At 38.4% G+C, this 23,223-nt stretch overlaps 1 protein-coding gene and 1 long non-coding RNA gene across 2 annotated transcripts in view; one reads left to right on the forward strand and one right to left on the reverse strand.

Moving 5' to 3' along the window:
• Positions 1 to 791: 791 nt before the first annotated feature.
• On the forward strand, positions 792 to 16,914 carry LOC121014649 (uncharacterized). Its single transcript, XR_005783334.1, has 3 exons — positions 792 to 802; positions 10,630 to 10,634; positions 16,808 to 16,914. It is a non-coding gene; the product is annotated as an uncharacterized LOC121014649 (long non-coding RNA).
• Positions 2,835 to 23,223, reverse strand: part of FCHO2 (FCH and mu domain containing endocytic adaptor 2) — a 121,324-nt gene continuing 100,935 nt past the window's right edge. Inside the window, 7 exon segments of the mRNA XM_040451044.1 lie at positions 2,835 to 5,263; positions 5,564 to 5,728; positions 9,269 to 9,333; positions 10,015 to 10,214; positions 16,581 to 16,713; positions 17,002 to 17,157; positions 20,843 to 20,954. Of these exon segments, the coding sequence (XP_040306978.1) occupies positions 5,241 to 5,263; positions 5,564 to 5,728; positions 9,269 to 9,333; positions 10,015 to 10,214; positions 16,581 to 16,713; positions 17,002 to 17,157; positions 20,843 to 20,954 (854 nt within the window). The 3' untranslated portion in view covers positions 2,835 to 5,240.

Consider the following 23,223-nt stretch of genomic DNA (forward strand, 5'->3'; position numbering starts at 1 on the left):
CTGTTTCATTATTCTCTGTTGGTCCTCTATATCGCTGATTATCTGTTCTGGCTCATCCATCCTTGCCACCACAGCATCCATCCATGATTGCAGCTCAGTTATAGCATTTTTTATTTCACCCAGGCTAGCTTTTGCTTCTTTTATCTCCACAGAAAGGGATTCTAATCTATTTTCAACTCCAGCTAGTATTCTTATTATCGTGATTCTAAATTCTGGTTCAGGTATCTCGCTTGTATCTGTGTTGGTTAAGTCTCTGGCTGTCGTTTCTTCCTGCTCTTTCTTTTGGGGTGAATTCCTTCATTTTATCATATTGAAGGGAGAGAAGGAATTAATGAGGTAGAAAAATTAAAATAAATAAAAATTAAAAATATTAAAATTAAAAAATTACACACACACACACACACACACACACAATAAATGATGCTAGATCCTAGGTGTGTTTTGGTCTGGATGTTGAAAGTGGCTTGATAGATTAGAGAAAAAAGGGGAGAAAAAGAAAAAAAAAGGAAATCGTTTGAAAATTTGAAAAAATGAATACACAGAAGTAGACTAAAATGAAATGATGGAAGTAAAATAGAATTTTAAAAGATTTACCCAAAAGTAAAAAGTATAGTAGAAAAAATATTTTAATAAAATTTGAAAATAAAAATGAATTTTTTCTCTTTCTATAAGAAAAAGAGAGGAGGAAAAAAAAGAAAATTGAATAGTTGGGCTGGTTAACAGACTGAAATACTACTGAAATTACTTCGTTTTCCCCTGGAAGTCAAACTATGAAGTGCTTTATAGTCCATAAACTAAGGCGGTGAGACTTGTGTTCTTGAAGAGTGAGGTTGGCCCCGTTGGATAGGGTTTAGTGTAATGGTTCCGTTCTCCACTAGATGGCACTGCTAAGCCTACTGGGGGGATTGTTGATGCGTTCGTAGGTGCATGAGCGCATGCGCAGGAGCGGTGAAAATGGAGTCACCCAGCTACCCAGTCTCTAGTATCGGACCTCTGTTCTCCCTGATCAGCAATCACGCACCCATTCTTCATCTTCAGCTTCTGTCCACTGCCTGCTTCCACACTGTCCGTGATCAAGCCCCACGCAGTACCTCTCTCCCGAGTTTTGTCTCAGATGTGACTGTTTTCCCGGGGGGGGGCCCCCCCCCCCCACTTCTGAGGGACTGGGGCTTTGACCCATTCTGCCCCTCTGCTGAGGGTCTCACGGAGCAACAGCTGAAAGCCGGCTGCACCCAGGAACGTTTGTGGGACCTTGCTGCTGCGATGCCTGGAGACTGCAGGCAGGTACCAGCCTGCCCCAGAAAAAGTTCGCAAGCAGCGTTTCAGGGATTATGGAAAATCACAACACATCTGGCACTAAGCTTCACCCCCAATGGCCTCGATCCAGCACCAGCAAATGTGGCCGTTCTCTGGGGTGTGCTGGGCACAGGTGGCCTCACAGCCTCTACCAAATGTCCCCCCAGCAATGGAACTGCTTCTCCCCGTGTGGCCCAAGAACCTTCCAGACCCCACTCTGCTCCTGGAGATTTGCCCTTCTCACCAGGGCACCGCCAGGTATCAAGCTGCAGAGTTTCCGACTCTGCACTCCCCATTTACGGTCGTAATGGAACTTAAGCCCTCTCCTTTCTCCCTTTTTAGTTTAGTCCCTGTGGCTGTTTCCAATTTTCCACTGTCTCTCCAGCTGCTTTTGGGGAGGGGTGCTTTTCTTTTAATCTCCCCCCCATCTCCATCCTCTCTCCTGACACAAAAGCAGCTCCCTGTCCTCCGCTGCTTCTCTCTCCCCAAGTTCACCTCTCTGCCATGTACCTGCTGAATTCTGTGGTTCACGTTGTGCAGATTGTTGTGTTAATCCTCAGATCAGTTTTCTAGGTGTGCAGGATGGTTTAGTGTTGGGCTGACTGTATTTCATGGGTGCAAGACGCACAAAAAACTTCCATGCTGTTCCGCCATCTTGGGTCCTCTCCAGATTTTTTTTTTTTTTTTTTTTTTTTTTAAGGCTTTGGTTTCTTTTAATTCCAGTTTAGTGAACATACAGTGTTAAAGGCTTTGGTTTCAAAGTACTCACTACAAAGGTTATACTGATACACTCTTACTAAAGATAAAAAAAGATTTTCAAGTTTTCCCTGCTCACTGCTGAATTTATTTTTAAAAAGTGGTGGGCGGGGGGGGGGGGTTGGGGTCTGTCTGTATCAGTCAGAAAAATCTGTGGCTGACTTACTGGCCAGCTCACCTTCAGCCATTGCCAGCCTCTTCTCCTTTGGCCACTTCTATTATAAAGGCTACTTGCTTTGTTTGCTTCTCACACACATTTCTGGAAGACAGGATAGAAGCACAAATGTGGTGAAAGCTTCTGGAAAAGCTTTTACTCTCCTGACAGAAAGGACAGATAAACCAGGAACTGCCCCTTCCCAGCTCTGGATGTAAACATACATTCTGGACCTGCAACAGCCATACTGTAGCATAAGGAAAAGGCCAAAAAACCCACTTGTTCTGACCAATACCAGCAACAGATGAAGAGTAGGGTTGCTAAGCAGCCATCTGGAGGAAAGTCTTTGGTAGAGCTTGACATCAATTTAAATATATTTAGAAACTATACGTGAGAAAATGTATTGAAATATGTTTAAAAGTCACTTTCAAAAAATTTCTGCATCTTGGGGTTATAATGCAAATGAAGTTTTCCTATATAACCAGTTGAACTAAATTAACAGAGCAATCTGTATGCCTGTCAAAATGGTGATACCATGTTCAAAACCAATTACTCCTCACCTGCCCCGCATTGTCCTAACCATAGCTATTACTATCAATAGGGGTACAAAGACACATAAACCAACTGATAAATTATATATTACATGTTTATTAAGGGCACAACTTTTATGTAAAATTTACATTTTATGAAAAAATCAAAAATATTTACAAAATTGTGTAAGATAGATTTGCATTGTTCTAATTACAACTCAAAGTAGTAAATAACATTTCTTAAAAACTCACATTTGTTAGAGTTCTTTGTTTACAAATTCTTGGTTAAAGAGGCAGCTACAAAGTTTATCACTATACAGCAGCAAGAACCAGCTTGCTAAATACATTTCCCATTGAAAATCTACTGGTCTTTTTTACACCATTAGTGGATTTTTAAATGAAAAAAAAAATCAATATAAACTCATATGGCTTCAAAATTGTAGCCTGCGCCTAATACAAATGTAGGTATCGACACTTGGCATGAAGACTGTGGTAATCAGAAAGTGCAGAAGTTTAACCATTTTACTAATCTGTACATGTTTTAGGTAATACTTGATTCGAAACAAACCTGGTGAGTGTAACTGTGTCTGAAGTCCAGTAATAAAGTATTAACTGCCCACAGAAAGCAGTGTGATTGCAAAGCAGTTACATTTAAGATTCTAGTAAGGGATTGTAATTGGCATTTAAAAGAGCACAACATAAGAGTTAGAAATTCCCATTTTGCTATTTAGTGAAGATGAACATTTCAGCAAATTGTCTTAATATGCTGCTTTAGTCAAATCTAAATGTCAAATTGGGCTAATACTGAATATACTTAAAAAGCACATACTGTGTTCTATGTATTGCTAATAAGTAGATTTTCTGCTGTATTTAGTAGAACAAGATGTTACATAAATGTCTAGTAGTAGGGGTTTTAATGTTCTGTAAAGCTTAACAGAATAATTAGTGGTTTTATATAAATTATCATATATAACAATTTATCACTTCTACATAAAAGGCAGGACATTGGTATTTATAAATAAAATTCCCACTTGTAAATTATGAAACTGTCCAAAACATTTTAAGTCCTTCAATTAGGATTCGCTATAAAGTTAGGTTTTTTTACTATTTAATATTAGTAGTTCAAGAAATGCTTAACCCAATCCATCACTTCAAATCCTCTCCCAATTTCTAGCAGTTGGCAATTAACCAATAACATACAAATTGGTAACTGTCCCAATTGTTGAAATGAAAACAAACGGCAGTACTTCTCCAATGCCAAAACTAATCTTCTCTAAAATGTCTTCCTCGCAAAATACAAAACTCATGCCCCCAACACATTCATTAAATGTATAAATTTCCAAAGATAAACAGAATGAAAGGAAGTGTCAAATTGAGGATTAAAATAGCAGTTACCAAGTTACCTTTAGTTTTTCATATTGGTTTTATGATTTACATACTTAGGTGGAATATCTGAAGGTAACTTTTCTTCCCCTGTAAACATAGGCGATTAGGTGTATTTCTCTTTCTATCGGCTACAGTGTATCACTAAAGAAGTGAGCCAGGATTTTTAGATACAAATTAACCTTTAGTTACTCTGAATTCCCTTCCCAATTGAGGTCAAGATATTTACAAAATGGCAATTATCTTGTAAAAATGCTTGACCACTCTAACACTGAATAGAAGAGCCAGACTGTGAAGGGAAAAAAAGTGAGGCACATTAACGAACACAAACCTGGATAGGCACATTTCTGGCTTTTGTTATTGTTTTAAAAGGCACACATTATGCAATCCATATAAAAATAAATTAAATCTACAGCATTAATTCTTAAAAACAATCACAAATTCTATAAAGTTAACTAACTGCAGAAGTAAATTTCTCTGCCGTCTTTTGCAAGCTTATTTTAAAACACATTGCACTTGAGAATTAAAAAAATCATATAAAACACCATTTACACTTTATTAATGTTTCTATGAGATTCAAATTATACATTTTTTGCGTACACCTTGGACTCTGGTCTGATTACTTTATGGCACATAACTCAATTTGATTGAGTGTTCAGAATTAACGTTATCCAAACCTTAGAATTCACGTTCTGTCTGTCTCCATTCAATATCAAGCTTAGGAAATTTCAAACCTCTCTCTGACTCTAAAAATTTATGGAAAGCTGAATTATTTGGTGCTTGCTCTCCTGAAATTTTAGGTCTGATAATACACTATATAACTCAACATAGACACTGAAGACAATATGAAATTTCAGCCTAGGAAAACTTCATTTTACTGAGAATCTCTACAAATGTGCTTCTGGAATATTGCAGTTGATCATTAACAGCGATGAAAATCATTTCAGTGCTATTGCTTTTGATGACTCACTTCAAAAGTGCAATTTAATGTTTGTAATCAGTTCTCAAATGTGTGTACGTTCAAAGGACCTAATAGAAGCTAGAATCGTGTTGGAAAGAACAGACAATGCAGGATGTCAGACTTGTGCTTCTGTCTCGAGCCAACCCGTTTCCCAGGTCCATCAGCAATCTGCCAGGTATCGTCCTGAAAAACACCAAGCAGACCCATGCAATTACAATTTCAAATGAACTCAAAGGACGACATTTTCACTGTGGTTACAGACACAGAACCCTAGTTCCCATCTGCTGTTTATGATACATGAGAATCTGATCACAGGTGTCCATGTATACTGACCACAGTTATTCTCTCCCAGGTGTGTCTCTACCTGGCACTTTGTACCAAAGGTCGAAGAAGAAATTTTCCATGACTAAAGCAGTATAGTTGCTTAGTAGCACACTGTTAGAATGTTCCCATGTACACTAAAAACAAAATCTCTCAACTTACCAGTGGCAAACCGCTTCTTTACTAAGGAAAGCCTATAGCCAGTGCCTACAAGTTCAATATCTACTCCCGAGAGGGTACTTCCCTCGCTGAGGAACTGCACTGCAAGTGTTGTGGGTTTACTAGGTCCTTCTGAAAGATCAAATTTTGCTCTGAGGGACCCAGAACCTACAAGGAAAAGAATAAAGAACTTACCCAGGGCAACATAAAATTAACAGAAAAAACAAATAAGATAAACTATGTTCTATGCCAAATGCATAAAATGTATATAGTAAACACATCAATGTCCCGTGTCCAAATCAGACTTGATTCAAAGAATCTGAATTAAGTCGTCTTTTTTTAATTGATTTTTTTTTAATGTTTATTTATTTTTGAGAGAGACAGAGGATGAGTGGGGAGGGGCAGGGAGAGAGGGAGACGGAATCCAAAGCAGGCTCCAGGTTCTGAGTTGTCAGCACAGAGCCCAATGTAGGACTCAATCTCACCAACTGTAAGATCATGACCTGAGCCAAAGTGGGATGCTTAACTGAGCCACCTAAGCACCAGTGAATTAAAAGTACTCTTAATCCTTGCTTTTCTTTGACTTAAAACACCCCTGTAGATCTGTATTGAGATTCAACATGCTATTGACACATGTTGAAGTTAAAAAAAAAAAAAAAGTCAATGTGGGCAGTTCAGAGGAAAGCGCTTAGAGGAGTAGTGCGAGTAGGAATAAAGTCCAAAAACAATGATGACAGTCAACTACCATATTACAGGGATGGGAGAAGTAAAGAAGGAAAGACAGCTAAGATTAGGAAAGCTATATCAATATTATTATTTTCTATTCCCCTTCTTAAAATTTAACTTGCCTATCATGCCGAATACAGCTGACCTTTGAGCAACATGGGTTTGAACTCTGTGGGTTCACTTAAACAGAGACTTTTTTCATTCGGTGCAGTGCTTTTAAGTGTATTTTCTGTCTTTTCTGATTTTATTTCCTTTTATCTAGCTTATTTTAACAGTACAGTATATAACACATAAAACCTACAAAATACCTGTTCATTGACTGTTTATGTTACCGGTAGAGCTTCTGGGTAACAGTAGGCTGTTAGTAATTAAGTTTGGGGGGGGGGGCAAAGTTATACATGGATTTTTGACTACACAGGTCCACCAGGGTGAGTGGTGTGCGGGGGCTTGGCACTTCTAACCCCTGCATTGTTCAAGGGTCAACTAGATATTTGAGATGTCTTCTTTTCAGTCTAACCATTTATTCTACATACCTCAGTCTAACAGTATGCCAGAAACTGTAAAGCAAAAAATTGTGATGAATATGATAAATGCTACAAAAGTGCTCCGAATTGCTATGGGCACAAAAGCACATAAAATGATGGTGGAGAGGACAGTGTGAATTGCAGGCAGGGGTAACTACAGGTAGACAGGGGAGAGAATACAGTGCCTTTAAGGGAACTGCATGCATATCAGAAGACCTAGAGGACAGGATACAAGAGGGGGCAGAAGACTAGAATGGTAGGAAGGAACAAGCTCCAAATATCTTTACATGCCACGATAAAAAATAATCATAGGAAGTCACTAAAGATAAAGAAGACAAAAACAATTCAGATTAGGGTCTTAAAAGGGGACAGAGGTACAAGGTGCCAGGTAGAGAAACCAACTGAAAGTCAATAAAATAGTGTAGGATTCTAGGTGACATTTGAAGTGGATCTCAATCAGGCTAAGGGAAAGGAAAGAAGAAAATGCATTTGAAAAATATTTCAGAGTTGGAATCGAGAGGGGGAAAGGAGGAGGAGTCTCAGAGTGTGCCCAGGTTTCCAGTCAAGGAAAACAGACAACCGCTAGGTAGCAGGAGCAATATTCTAGGATACACAGAAGTAGAACAGCACAGCATAACCCTGATCCATCCTGCACCACTGTGCCTCATGGCACAGATTGGCTGGGAGGATGAAATGCTGCCTAATTCTTAACCACCGTCCAAGCCCAAGTCCTCCTTAGACTTGCACAATTCTCTTGATAGGCAATTCAATTCTGTGAAAGTTCTACAGGCCAAGAGCAGCCACCTTGGCAAATCTTAAACTTGAAAATTATTTCCTGTCCCTCTTCTGGGCATAAAGCCAGAGCAGGAACGATTTCTATTGTACAGTATCCTAATTTGTATATTTCTTTTTAAAGGTTAACCAAATCAGAACATTTATAGTATTTTTCCATTTCCTCACATAGATATCCTGATTCCTGAACAGCAGAGGAAAAGTATTCATCTGATTAGAAAATTTGTACCCTGTTTTTGAGGAAACAATTTCTCTTGTTAGTACTTACAATAGTATAGTTTCATTAAGTAGGGGGAAATATGTATTCTCATTTTCCTGCTAGCTGGTTACGTAAGCCCTCAATTCAAACAGGATTTCTGGTTTACTTCCAAATTTAACTAGGAATTTCAGTTTTGTCCCCCCAGAAGCGATACAGCTCAAGCAGAAGTCAGCACCTTTGGCACATGAAAATAGGCAACAAAGGAACTGTAGATCAGCTTGGTTATTTCACCAAATAGGTGGTTCTCTAGTAAAAGAGTGATTCAGCATGACATGTATAAATAGCCACTATAGATATATTCCTGCTACTTGATACAGAAATACATAGGAGAAATACCAGGGATATGATTTATGCTTTGATCACATTATGCTTAAAGTGTTCAAAGAGAAAAAGCTAAGCAAAATTTGAAAAGCTAAAAAAAAAAAAAGTCCTACTTAGTAATAGGAAAAGTTATTGGAGGTTAAGTAGGCATCCAAAAAAGAGCAAGAGAATTCTCTTATTTTTTAAAAAAATTTTTTTAATGTTTATTTTTGACAGAGAGAGAGAGAAAAAGCATGAGCAGGGGAGGGGCAGAGAGCAAGGGAGACACAGAATCCGAAGCAGGCTCCAGGCTCTGAGCTGTCAGCACAGAGTCCGATGCGGGGCTCAAACTCAGACTGCGAGATCATAACCTGAGCTGAAGTCAGACGCTCAACCGACTGAGCACCCCAGGTGCCCCAGGAGAATTCTCTTAAGAGAAAATAGGAATAATTAATGTTAAAAACTTGACTGTCCTGGAAATTACATTCTAAACTGAGTTAGGGAAGACAAGACAGAGACCAGCCAACAGAGATTTTTCCTTTGCCTTGTGAGCACAAACAGATACAGACTTGGTGGGAGTAAGCAATTAACTTGTTTCTTCTTAAAATAATTAGCAGAGAAGTAAAGGCTGTTGATGGTTGGTTTTACTAAGGAGAAATGACCAGGAAAAGTTCTCTTGGAAAGTGAAGTAGGCAAACAAAGGAGCTTTTGAAAGCCTGCAAGCTTCTACATGATTTCTGGGAGGACAGGAGGACCCCAGGAACAGAATGAGCTAAATGGTGTATTATTAAATCAGTTTCAGTTATCAGGTCACTTGAAAATACCTAATAATATTCTCATGTGAATGTATGCATTTACATAGTATTTATAAAGTTAGAGCAAAACAAATCATTTTTCTTACAGAGAAAGCATATTGAATCTAGAGGGGAAAAATGGGTTCTGAATGTCAACTGGTCCACTCTTATTTAAGGTATTATCTTCCATCTAGTGGTCAATTCTAGAACTGAAGGCATGAAAATCTAGGAAAAAACTGTGCATAAAAATGCCTCAAAAATCAATTTTCATGGACACTGAATTACAAACAAAAAGGCATACACACACACTTACCTCCATTTTCTGATTTTTCTGAAATACCAGACAGTTTCCAAAAGGCTTTCATTTGTTCTGCATTCCTATAAGAACAAATATCTTCTGATTAAGTGTCTAGTATAGGGGCTTAAAAATGGATGGGCTGTCAATAAATGAATACATTTTAAGTATTTCACCAAAACAACTATAGGGCTAAATTTACTTTCAGTAGTATCACCAGGTGATAATGTGTTTACGATGTAAGTAAATATAATGCTATATCTTAATGGAAGTTTACTAAATTACATAATTCTTCTAGTCAGAAAAAGGAACACTGAAAATATATGTGGTTCAGTACCTTCATTACTGAAGGACAACAAACTTTTATTAAACAGTGAAGAATCTAGAGTGTTAGTCTATACTAATTCAGGGAACAAGAGAGGTAGTTAAGAGATGAGAATTCCTAAACTATTAAGACAGGTGTTCTTACAGAGATGATAGATGCTATATTTACCCCTCTAAAATAATAAGTATTATTTTTTAGAAAAATAAAGTTGATGGAGGTTAAGTGATTTACCTGAGTCATTCAAGCCTGGGTGGTGAACGCAAACTTACTTTTGGATTGAGGCTATTGTGATTTGACTAGTAAGATGAACAGCATCTTTACACCACAGTTTTTATGGTAAAATGCACGAATACTTCTCAAGCTTACAACTTTGAAAATGGGTTCTACGAGTTGGAGCTTGCAGCAAAATTTAGCAGGAATTCAGAAAACTCAAATTTACCATATTGCAGGGGGAAGGGACTGCATATTTGTGACTCCTCCATCCACTGGTACCACCACCTGTATGTTTGAAAGCACGCTCGGTGCCACCATAGCTTCTGGGTTGTACTTATAATCCACTCTAAGATCTGTGGTGCCAGCACTACACTTCCAATATGTTGCAAGATTTAGAGGAGTGGACTGAATACCATTTGATGATACCTTTAAAGAGAAAAAGAAAAAAGTTAGTTTTTGCCCAAAAAGTAAACAAGTCATGCTGAAGACATGTATGCTTGAACACAAGAGTTCTCAGAATCAAAAATAATGATGGAAATATCGTTAGGCAGAAGAAAGCAGGCTTATCTCCGAGGAGTAAGAGCCAGTCTCACAGTGTGGATCTAGGACTACCCACATCAAAATGTCCATGACAGTTGTGCAAAATACACATTCCTATAGGTCCAAATGCAGAAAATCTGACTCAACTGCTTAGGTGCTAGGTCCAGAAAGAAGTATGTCATCAGGTGATTCTTCTTTATGCATGTTAACTTAAGAATCCCTTTCAACATCCAACATAGAATTCAATTCTAAGATTCCTTACGAATTAAAAGAATTTAAATTTAAAAAAAAAAAAAAAAAGGATAAGTCACCAGGCAATACTGCAAGTCTGGAATTAGAATACTTCCGTACTTCCAAGTGTTTAATTTTAATCACATGACCCCTAGTAAATGGTGCAATTCCTTCCCATTCTTTAGATCCTTGCTCAAGTTAACTCCTTTTTAATGAGACCTACCCTGATCACCCTGTTTAAATGTACACTAACATTGCATTTCCAGTTTTCCTTATTGTTTAACCAACTGAGCCACCCAGGAACCCCTCAGTTTTCCTTATTGTGAACACTATGCCTTTTTTCGAGATAACAAAACATACACACATACTACCTCTCAAGCTATTCCTGGCAATTAGCAAGCACTGAATAATAAACGTTTACTGAATTAAGAATAATGAATACCCGGAATAAACTCTAAGCCTACTTAAGTCGCACCACTTTCTATTCCTTATTTATTTCCCAAAAACGTAAGCCATATTAATACAATTACTCTATTAAAATTTCACATAATACATTAAGTATATGAAGTAGGAAATTTATCCCTTAGTATTCTTACTCCCCACTGTTAACACTGTAGGCACGCATGCACAGATCTCATTCTTTTTTTTTTAATTTTTTTTTTTAACGTTTATTTTTGAGACAGAGACAGAGCATGAACGGGGGAGGGTCAGAGAGAGAGGGAGACACAGAATCCGAAACAGGCTCCAGGCTCTGAGCAGTCAGCACAGAGCCTGACGCGGGGCTTGAACTCACGGACCGCAAGATCATGACCTGAGCCGAAGTCGGACGCTTTCACTGTCTTAGTTCACTTAGCATAATGGAATTGCTGCCTCCTCTATTTTTTTTTTTTTTTTGAAAAGTTTGAGAAAGATTGGTAATAATTCTTCGCTGAAAATTGGGCAGAATTCACCAGTGAGACAGTGTAGTCCTGGACTTCTGTTCCTGGAAGGTTTCTGATTACTGATACAGTCTCTTTACTAGTAACTGGTCTATTGAGATTTTCTACTTTATCAGGATTCAGTCTTAGAAGGCTGTCTGTTTCTAAAAATTTATTTCTTCTAGGGTGTTCAATCTGTTGGCATAAAATTGTTTGTGGTGGTTTCTCATGACCCTTTGTATTTGCATAGTATCAGTTGTAAGGTCTCCTCTCTTATTTCTGACTTTATTTGCACCCTCTCTGCTGTTTTCTTGGTGAATCTGATTAAAAGTTTATCAATTTTATTTATCTTTTCAAAGAACCAGCTTAGTTTTTTCTATTGTATTTTTAATTTGTATTTGATTTCTGCTCTTGGTTACTTAGTCCATTCCACTAACTGTGGCTTTATTCTTCATTTTCTTAGTTCTCCGAGGTGTAAAGGAAGTTTGAGATTTTTGTTTGCTGGGTAGGCATTTACTGACAGGAACATCCTTCTTAGCACTGTTTCTGCTACATCCAGTAATTTTGGCATATGTCCATTTTCATTGGTCTCAAGATAACTTTTCATTTCTCTTTTGATTTATTCATTGACCGAATGGTTGAGTAGCATATTGTTTAATTTCCACAAATTTTTTAATTTTCCAGTCTTCTTCCCATAATTGATTTCTAGTTTTGTATCATTTTGGTCAGAAAAGATGCATAACAGGATTTCTATCTTTTCAAATTTATTAATACTTGTTTTGTGGCCTAACCTATGATCTTCTCTAGAGATGTCCCATGTGCACTTGAAAAGGTATATACCGCTTTGGGATGGAATGTTCTGTATATATCTTTTAAGTCCATCTGGTCTATCATGTCATTTAAGAAAAACGTTTTCTTATTGATGTCTGTCTAGATGACGTAAGTAGGGTATTCCCCTTTTGTATTGCTCTCAATTTCTCCCTTTAAGGTCTCTTAAAAGGTAGATTTAGGTGCTCCACTGCTGGGTGCATAAATATTTACAAATATGACATCATCTTGGTGGAGTGACACCTTTATCACTATATAATGCCCTTTTCTCTTAATTCCTCTAATTTTAAAGTCTATTTTGTCCATTAACCTACCCCAGATTTTTTTTTTTTTAATGTTTATTTATTTTTGAGACAATGCGACAGACAGAGTGCAATCAATGGAGGGGCAGACAGAGGCAGACACAGAATCTGAAGCGGGCTCCAGGCACTGAGCTGTCAGCCCAGAGCCCGACACGGGGCTCGAATGCACAAACCCCAAGATCATGACCTGAGCCGAAGTTGGATGCTTAACCGACTGGGCCACTCAGGCACCCCTAACCTACCCCAGCTTTTGATTTCTATTTGTAAGGAGTACCTTTTCCATCCCTTCATTTTAACTCTGTCCTTTTTAAATTTTTTTTTAAGGTTTTATTTATTTTTGAGAGAGAGACAGAGCATGAGCAGGGGAGGGGCAGAAAGACGGGGAGACACAGAAACCGAAGCAGGCTCCAGGCTCTGAGCTGTCAGCACAGAGCCCGATACGGGGCTCGAACTCACGAAATGTGAGATCATGACCTGAGCCGAAGTCGGACGCTTAACTGACTGAGCCACCCAGGTGCCCCATTAACTCTGTCCTTCTATATGAAGTGAGTCTCTTATGCACAGCATTATACATGGGTGATACTTTTAATCCACTCATCCATTCTCTTTTGACTGGATAATTTAGTCCATTAATAGTTAATTATTGACAGGTATGTACTTACTGGCATCTTCTTAACTGTTTTCTGGCTGTTTTTGTAGTTCATCTGTTTGTTTGTTTTTTTTTCCACCTGTGCTCTTCCTTTGTGGTTTGATGACATTATTTACTGATATGCTTAAATTCCTTTTCATTTTTTATGTATCTACTATACATTTTTATTTTATAGTTACCATGAGGCTTACATATAACAACCTATATTTATAAGTATTTTAAGTTGAGAACTGAAAATTGAACATACTCTAAAGCTCTACATCATTTTTAGTCTCCCTCCACTGCACATTTTATGTTTTTAATGTTACATTAAAGCAATCATTTTAATGTTTATTTTTGAGAGACAGCACGAGCCAGGGGGAAGAGGGAGAGGGAGGGAGGGAGGGAGAGAGAGAGAGAGAGAGAGAGAGAGAGAGAGAGAGAATCCAAAGCAGGTTCCAGTCTCCAAGCTGTCAGCACAGAGCCTGACACAGGGCTCGAACCCACAAACCAGAGATCATGACCTGAAGCCAAAGTCAGAGGCTCAACCGAGCCACCCAGGTGCCCCTGAGATCACATTTTATATCTTTTTATCTAGCGTATCCCTTAACTGATTATTGTAGTTAATTTTACTACTCTTGTCTTTTAACCTTCATCCTACCTTTTATGAGTAATTAATCCATTCCACCTTTACCATATGTTTACCTTTACCAGTGAGATTTATACTTTTTTAATTAGTGCCCTTTACAGCTTAAAAAAGTTCCTTTAACATTTCTTGTGAGGCTGGTTTATTTGTAATAAACTTGTTTAGCTTTTGCTTTTCCAGAAAACTCTTTCTCTCTCCTTCAATTCTAAATGAAAACTTTCCAGGGTAGAGTATTCTTGGTTGGAGATTGTTTTCTTTGAGCACTTTGAATGTATCCTGATCTCCCCTTTCTGGCCTACAAGGTTTGTGCCAAAAAAAATCTGATAGCCTCAGCAGATATATAACAAGTGGTTTTTCTCTTGCTACTTTTAAGACCTCTTTACTTTTGACTTTTGATATTTTAATTACGTCTTGCAGAAGTCTCATTAAGATCATCTAATTTGGAACTGTCTGGGCTTCCTGGATCTGGATGTCTGTTTCCTTCCCCAGGTTAGGGAAGTTTTCAGCTATTAGGTCTTCAAGTTGTCTGTGCTTTTCTCTATCCTCTCCTTCTGGAACACCTGATGCAAAAGTTAGTCTGCTTGAGGTTGCCCCTTTAAGTCCCTTGAGCTTTCCTCACTTTTTTCATTCTTTTTGCAGCTCTGATTGGGTGAGTTACACTGTTCTGTCATCAAGTTCACCAATCTCTTCTGCTTCATCTAACCTGCTGTTGAACATCACTAGTTTTTCAGTCAGATATTATATTCTTTGGCACTGTAACTTCTATTTGATACTTTCTTATATTTTCTGTTTCTTTGTTAAAGTTCTCACTGGGTTCATCCATTGTTATCCTGAGTTGAATGAGCATCTTTATGACCATTACTTTGAATGTTCTATCAGGTAAATTACTTACCTCCACTTCATTAAGGCTTTTTTGTGAGGTTTTATCTTGTTCTTTGATTAGGAACATATTCTTTTGTTCCTTTATTTTGTTTGACCCTGTTTGCTTCTATGTATTAGATGAAACAGCCACCTCTCCCACTCTTGAAAGAGTGGCCTCATGCACATGACCCTTTATCATTCAACCTTGCCTTAGCTGTTGCTTGTCTTTTGAAACTTTGTGATTACCAAAGAAGCCTATTCTTTAATAGCTCCCAATTGTTGAGGGTGTGCCAAGACCTGTCAGCACCTAGACTGAGGCTGACTGGAAGCCAAACCATCAGGCAGCAGCTTTTAAAGAATGCAAATATAACTGGTCTTGCAAGACCACAAGCATGAGCCCTGCTGGCCACCAGACCAGGCAATCTAGAGGTGTCCCGCTAGGCAACAGTTGAAAAAATCAGGGCTCCAGACAAGTGTATAAGCTCCCTTCTGGGAGATACCACAAGCTGCAGCAAGGCAGGAGAGCACAAAAAATGACATCGCTCAGCCTATGTTCCTTGGATCATAAAAATGGCACCCTTTTAAAGAAAAAAAAATCTGGAGTTAATATATAATATATAAATTATTTTAATATACATATTAAAAATCTGGGGGGGGGTGTGCGTGTGTGTGTATGGCACCTGCCAGCTTTGGGCACTAAAGTGCTGCCTACTAGCTCCTCTATCCCTGGAGAGTATCTCAGTAGGCCTCTGCCTCACTGGCTCACACTTTATGATAAGCCAAATGACTCTCTTTTCTCGTATAATGTGGTCACCTTTTGATTGGCTGCTTCTGCATTGGTCCCTAGGCTGAGTGAGTCTGTGTGAGAATCCTCTAGAAGGTGTTTTTCAGATCACCATAGCCCTTGGGTATCATGGGCATGGGCTCTGGTGCTTTTCAAAGCCAGAAGTTTTAGGGGCTCTTCTCTCAGGTACAGATCTTAAAAGGTGGGATGCCTGATATGGGGTATGAACTTTTCACTTGGGAATTAGCTCCAGGTTTGTGAGTTCCCTTCTGATTGTGGGTCACAGTGCTGGTGGTAGAGTTTGTGGGGAGAATGGGTCTCACCCATCCTGCATGCTTCCATGTGATCCTCTGCTTGTTTGCTAATGTGATGGAGCTGTTCAGGTGGTTTTCAGGTCTTTTTCAGAGGAAACTGTTCCAGAGTAGCTGTAGCTTTGGTGTGTCCATAGGAGGAGGAGAGTTCCTGATCTTCCTATATTGCCATCTTCTAGCACCTCTCCAAGTCTGATAAGTTTAATTGTCAAAATTTTTCTGCATTAATATTCCTAACTGGATATTTAGAAAGCTACTAATCTTTGCATTAATTTTTAAACTCACCTCTTTATTAAAAACCCCTACAGCAAATAGTTTTTCAGTTCATTCTTAGGTTTCCAGGAATATAACATCACCTGTAAGTAACAGTAATTTGGGTTCCTCCTTCCACTATTACTGCTTTATTCTCTTGTGTAACTGTACTAACACATCCAGAAAAATCTCTTACAGTTAATGAGAATAATAGATGTCTTTGCTACTCCAGACTTTAACTGCTTTGTGTGTTTCATTATTAAGACTGATGTTGCTGGTCTTTTCAGGTTAAGGACATATTCATGTATATTTACTCAGTATTTGAATCAGGAATAGATAGTGAATTTGATCATCAATTTCCTTTGGCTTCAATGAGTTTCCTTGAATTCCTGGAAAAAAACTCATGAGGCCATAACACATTACTCATTTAATCTATGAGAATCTATTTATTAATATTTTAATTTATGATTTTTACAAGGATAGAACACTTACCTGATACTTTAATACATCTACATTATAATAAGAAGCAGCTGGATTTTGCTCTGATAGCTTCTTGAGGTAGACAGTAACAGCTTGCATGTTCATCCAAAAATCTTTTGTGTTAGAATCACACTGTGATGGATCACTGTATGCATAAGAAATATTTTTGTTATTTTATTTAACTTAGCTTCATCCTTTGCCTCTGTATTGTCATTTGGTGACCTGGGAAAGACTAGTAGAAATAAAACATAGCAGAAACTTGTTTGAAAAATGAGGTAACAGAAGAGAAGGACTTAACAAATACCATCACCAGCAAAAGCACAGAGCACAGAAGGCTGTTTAATCATAACTTTTGTATTGTCATCCAACTGAATTATTGCTTCAATGAAGCAGGAAAAATTTAACTTCACCTTCAAAACAAGAGTACACAAACCTGAACACAAGTTGAGCATTCGGAAGAATTTGCTCTAGTCTGCTGATGTGTTTCACCCTGAAACACAGCACAGCTGGAGATGGATTGCTAGTGAAGACTTTAATAATTCCACTCGGAAACGATATTGTCATGTCACCAGTGATCTTCACAATACACCTGAAATTAGGGATTTGGAAAATTTTAAGTGGTTTAAATAAGGCGCTTTAATAATTAAACTCCAAACACAAATGTAAGAGTAAAGATCACACCTCTTCACTTGTTTAGAAAAACCACCCCCTGGCTGTCCCTTAAGGAGACTGCTTCCCTGGTAACACCATCCTCAGTTGGAGCTATTTTTCACTGAAACCCCACTAAATACAAGGCCTGAGTGGCAGTGGGAGATGTCTTCCTAGCTCTTCATTGCCTCTTCCAACTCTATATTCCTACATCCTTCCTAAAAACCTCCAGCCTCCTATCTAACTCAGTATACTACTTGCTACTCCATCCCTTTCAACACTGTTGGATTTTTCAGAAAATGTTAGCTCTTTGCCTGCTGTCAGTCTGTCTCTGTATCATTACTCCTATCACAATCTGTAGTGATTTCAATATCCACACAGATAATGCTCTTGATATTTTGGGCACCTAGTTCTCAGCCCCTTGTCTCCAAACAATCCTGTCTTCCAGCCTACTTTGGTCACACAGCAGCCCCTCCATAATCTTGATTTCAGCCTCCCCATTCCTCTATTGGCCACTTCCTCTTTTCCCAACTTACTCTGTCTAGTACCACATCTCCAACAATTCTCACCAAAGCCTCCACAATCCATTGTTCCTACTACCTTTTCACTTCACTCATTCCTTCAAACCCTCCTTTCCTCCTAGGATTTCCTGGTCTATCATGCAATTCTACCTCTTCTCATACCTTCCTTCTTCTCCAGTCTGAAATATTCCTTCCCTCTACTCGCAGCCATCGACTTTAAATTTTACTGAGGAAATAAAATCAGTAAAGAACTTCCTTTCAGTCTCACAGGTGAATCCCTACTTGACTCTGTATCCATACCTTTCCTCCTGTTTCAAGAGATCAGTCTATGCACGTAAGGCCGATCTCACTGCTTCTGCACTGAAGCTCATCTGTTACATACCAGAGACTTCTCTAATGCAACTACCCTGTTTCCTGAAATTTCCTACCCAATTTTTTCCAAAAATATTGGATCTTCCCCTTAGTGTATAGACATGCTGAAATGTGTATCTTTAAAAAACTCACACTAAAATTAATAAAAACTTCCTCTGACTCTATCATTTCTCTATCACTACACCTCTCTGCTTTCACTTAGAGCAAAACATCCTAAATTTTTCTATACTTGCTCCTTCCAAATACAGCTGTATCTGCATCATCTCCTACTCTTGTTTTAGTTTTTATGTTTTATATTTGAGGGAGACAGACAGAGCACGAGCAGGGGAGGGGCAGAGAGAGAGGGACACACAGAATCTGAAGCAGGCTCCAGGCTCGGAACTGTCAGCACAGAGTCTGATGAGGGGCTCAAACTCAAGAGCAGGGAGATCATGACCTGAGCAGAAGTCAGATGCTTAACTGACTGAGCCACCCACATGCCCCCTCTTCTCCCACTCTTGAAAGCATGCTTAGAGGGAGTTCATCTCTACCACTTGACAAACTGCTCTTGTGAAGGTCACCAAGGACCTCCATAATGTCAAAATTCAATTTTTCTTGACGAATCAGAAGCATCCGATACAGCTTCACGCTATCCTTCACAAAAGGGTTTTATTCACCTAGTTTTGTTACACTGCTCTTCTGATTCTCTCCTCACCTCTCTTGTTGCTTGCAGTTTCAAACTCCTTTACCCAATCATTTTGTCTTTCTGTTTTCTAACCACTGAAGGGAGCCACAATCCTCATCAGATCTGTTCCGAGGCCTTGTGGTTTTAAGTATCGTATACAAGTTAATGACTACTAAGTATTTCATCTCTAGCCTATGACCTAGGCCCTGAAATCCAGTATCAAGTATTCAGTTGTCTTTTTTTTTTTTAGAGCGAGAAGGCACAAGTGAGCAAGAGGTAGAGGGAGAGAAAAGTGGGGCTTGAGCTCACCTGAAGCAGGGCTCAAGTCCCCCCAGTATGGGACTTAAACTCATGAACCAGGAGATCATGACGTGAGCCAAAGTCAAACGCTTAATGAGTGAGCCACCCAGGCACCCTGTATTCATTTGTTACCAACCGACTCCCTTAGCAAATCTTGACAACTCTGTTTTCAAAATGAATTCAATATCTCACTATTACTCATGACTTCCTCAGTTAATAACCTTATATAGGCCACCATCATCTCTCACCTGGACTGCTGCAGTTAACCTTCTCTCTTTCTGCTTGTACTCTGGCTCATTCTAGTTTATTCTCCATATGGCAGCCAGAGTATTCCTTCAAAACACTTATAAGTAACTTTCTCTGCTCAAAGACCTTCACTGGTTCCCACCCTGCTCAGAATAAACTCCACACTCTTTACCATGGTCTCTAATTCCCAACCTGATCTGGCCCCTCAAAGGACTCCTCTTTGACCACTCCCCTCCTTGCTAACTCCAACTTAGTGACATATTTCTGTTTCCTTTGAATATGTCAAGCACGCTTCTACCTCAGTCTTTTACACTCACTGGAATGCTCTTCCCTCAGACATCTGCATGGTTGGCTCCTCAATGTCTTTGACATAACATCAGAAATGCTTTCTCAGGGCACCTGTGTGGTTCAGTGGGTTAAGAGCCTGACTTTGGCTCAGGTCACAATTTCTCAGTTCATGAATTCGAGCCCCACATCAGGCTCACTACTGTCAGTGCAGAGCCTGCTTCGGATCCTCTGTACCCTGTCTCTCTCTGTCCATCCCGTGCTCGTGCTCTCTCAAAAATATTTTTTTTCTAGGGGCACCTGGGTGGCTCAATAAGTTGAGCATCCGACTTCCACTCAGGTCATGATCTCACATTTCCTGAGTTTGAGCCCCGAGTCGGGCTCTGTGCTGACAGCTCAGGACCTGGTTCCTGCTTCAGATTCTGTGACTCCCTCTTTCTCTGCCCCTCCCCCCCTCATACTCTGTCTCTCTCTCAAAAATAAAAAAAATTAACAAAAATTTAAAAATATATTTTTTCAAAAAGAAAGTCTTTCTCTGATCATAAAAAGAAAAAAAAAATTAGTTTGGTGCCTGGGTGGCTCAGTCCATTAAGCTTGACTCTTGATTTTGGCGCAGGACATGATCTCACAGTTTGTAGGTTCAAGTCCTGTGTCAGGCTCTGTGCTGACAATGTGGAGACTGCTTGGGATTCTCTCTCCCTCTCTCTCTCTCTGCTCCTCCCCTGCTCATGCACACTCTATCTAAATAAACTGGGGGTGGGGGGGATCCCCACCAAAACACTTTCTTAAAAGAAGGAGGTTAAACCAATTCTACAAGAGTCTCATAAATGAAACATACATTTTAGGTCTCTCCTGCAAACATTACACATTCCCCAAAGATACACATTAAGCCAATATTCAAAGTTCTATCCCACTTCTAGGTCAGCTGCCATCATCCTGATCTTACAGATATATCACACAGCAGATGGCGCACAAAGCTTGGGCAAGAATGCAAATAAACTGGGGAGAAAAGCCATCACCACTGCTGATTATAGTGATTTGTTTTGTTTTGTTTTGTTTGGAAAGACAATTGCTAAATGACTATATTTGATAGCAAAAAAAACAAAAAAACAAAAAACCAGGTAAATAAATAATAGAAAACTCTAACCTATAGAGAATCAAAATGTAACTCTGCAAATATATTACCAAGCCCCCTCCCCCCAAACACACACACACACACACACTTTTTTAAAACTAACTTGGTAGGGTCTGCTCCTTTAAAATAGGCATTAACAGATTCTGTAAGGGCAACTGCCACAGGTAAGGTGTCCTGATTTCCAAGGCTGACAGGGCTGGGACCTCGTGACACACCTAGAATACATATGCAATTTATTTGTTAAATCCTATAGAAAGAGCTTTATAAAATATCAAGACAGGTAAAGTCACAAGGTTAGCTTGTCACAAATGACTCTATTATTGGTTCCATTGATGGCCCAGGTATAAATCTGGAGGTTAAAAAATAGGGCAGAAAACAAATTGAAACATAATACAGAGGACAAAAAAAATCACGAAAACATGTTTTACTGACTTTTCTTTTAAATGAAATGACACTAAACGCTTGGGTTAAGGAGTGTCAGAAGGAAAAAGCCCTTCACCTGAAGAACAAAACTACTAAAATATGTTTTCACAACCATTCAGATGCTAAATTGTTTCAAGTTCTACCACTCAAATACTTCAGGGCATTAAGCTGGATTTTTGTGTTTCAGCTATTTCCATCCGTCAGCTATTTCTAACTGAATAACATAATGTTTCGGACACTACTCACTAGAATTCTTTTACCTCTTTGTCTAATGCATACATTATATTCCCATATATTCCCATTATCTTGATAAACAGGACAAATAATGTTAATTTTAAACGTTCCTGACACAAAGTTCACTTAAATAATATAAAGATCAGTTATTTTAAAGCATAATAAAATGTAAACAAATTTAATCTATGCATGTATTCAGGTTTTTTTAACCTAAGCAAACTTTCTAGTTTATTTCATTATAGAAAAATCCCTCAAAGCAGTTCATTGTCTTTCTTGACAAATGTACACTTCCCACTCTTCTCATGTGGTAAGGTTACCACAATGGCTAGTGACTGGAAAGTGGAGCATTTTATTTAATATACAATAAATGATGCAATTTTATATTTTAAAAAAGGCCAATAGCATAGATTATTCAGATTTTCTCATAAGAATAAATAATCTAGGTCAACGTAGCTCTGAAATTTGAATGTATGCCTTTCTATAAATATTACACAATGCTCATAGCCACCAGATAGTTCTATTTCAGCTAAGATTACCTATAGTGAAAGGGTGAGTTACTTTTGAAATACCTAAGATACTAAGCCTGACAAAAATCAGTACTAGTTCTCTCTGCCTCACAAGTAAGCCCGAGATTCTACACACAGTGAGAAAAAGCTTTTGTTAGCTGTAAAGGCCAGGAAGATTTTGTGGTATTTAATATTTTGAAGAATTCTGACTTGGAAGGTTCTTCACAGTTAGAAAAATAGCTCAGGGATTAAAAGTACATGGAAACAAGAACTGCTGCGAGGCCAAAGGGAAAAGTAAGTGCTCCCTCTGACTGCAAAAAAACTTAAAATTTCATACGAAAATTTAAAACTCAATAAATATAAAAATTTACTCAGAAAATCACAACAGCTACTATTTACTAATTCCAACAAATGTCTAGTACTGAGCTAAGGAGGCATGAAAAAAATGCTGCCTTTTGGAGCCACAAGTAGTTTTGCAAAGCGGGAACATACTTAGTGGGTAAGGGATGGCTGGAAAGATGAGAGGACATGAAAATCTGTCTAGAGAAATGTTTAAGGCCCAGATCATAGCACAGGGGACATTTAATTTTATCTCTGTGGCACTAAAAACTACTAAAAATGTTCAAGAGAAACATGGTTACATTTTTCATTTCGTGAGATCACTCTGAACACAGTGGATCCTAGAATGAAGAGAAAAATGTCTGTTGTCAGGGATTCAAATTTGGATCAGGGGACAGATGATGAAGTGAAAGATAAGGGGCTGACCAAGAGGCAGAAGACTCATGTATATGCATAAGAAAATGTTAAGTGAAAAAAGCAGACGAAGTAGAGATTAACTGAATATATCTATGCTGACACATGTTTGCACAATGGGAAAATTTCACTGTATGTGTGAATTAGTTCAGTGAATTTTTAAAAAAAATATATTGTTCTATATACTCACTAGAAAATCATAAAAGCATATGTTTTCTAGGGGAAGATGAAAGCTATAATACTCTTTATTAAAGAAAACTATATTCTCTTAATGAAATTAACCTTTCCCCTTAAACCACCTACGATAAATGGATATTTACACACAGTCATGGGTAACACTAATATCTGCTTCTACTGTGACATTAAAAATCAAAAGAAGCCTACATGTTACTGTTTTCACTTATCCAACTGGTCATATAAAATGAGAATTCTTGAAATAATCCGTACGAATTGTTAAGCCCATTACTGAAATACTGGCAAGAAAAAAGTACTGAATAGGAGGGGGGGAAAAACTCAAAATCCACTTAATATTTTGGCATATGTCCTTGCGTATTTTCTATTCTTGTTT

The sequence above is a fragment of the Herpailurus yagouaroundi genome, unplaced genomic scaffold (genome assembly GCF_014898765.1).
Source record: "Herpailurus yagouaroundi ecotype Mexico unplaced genomic scaffold, PumYag 29, whole genome shotgun sequence".
NCBI lineage: Eukaryota > Metazoa > Chordata > Mammalia > Carnivora > Felidae > Herpailurus > Herpailurus yagouaroundi.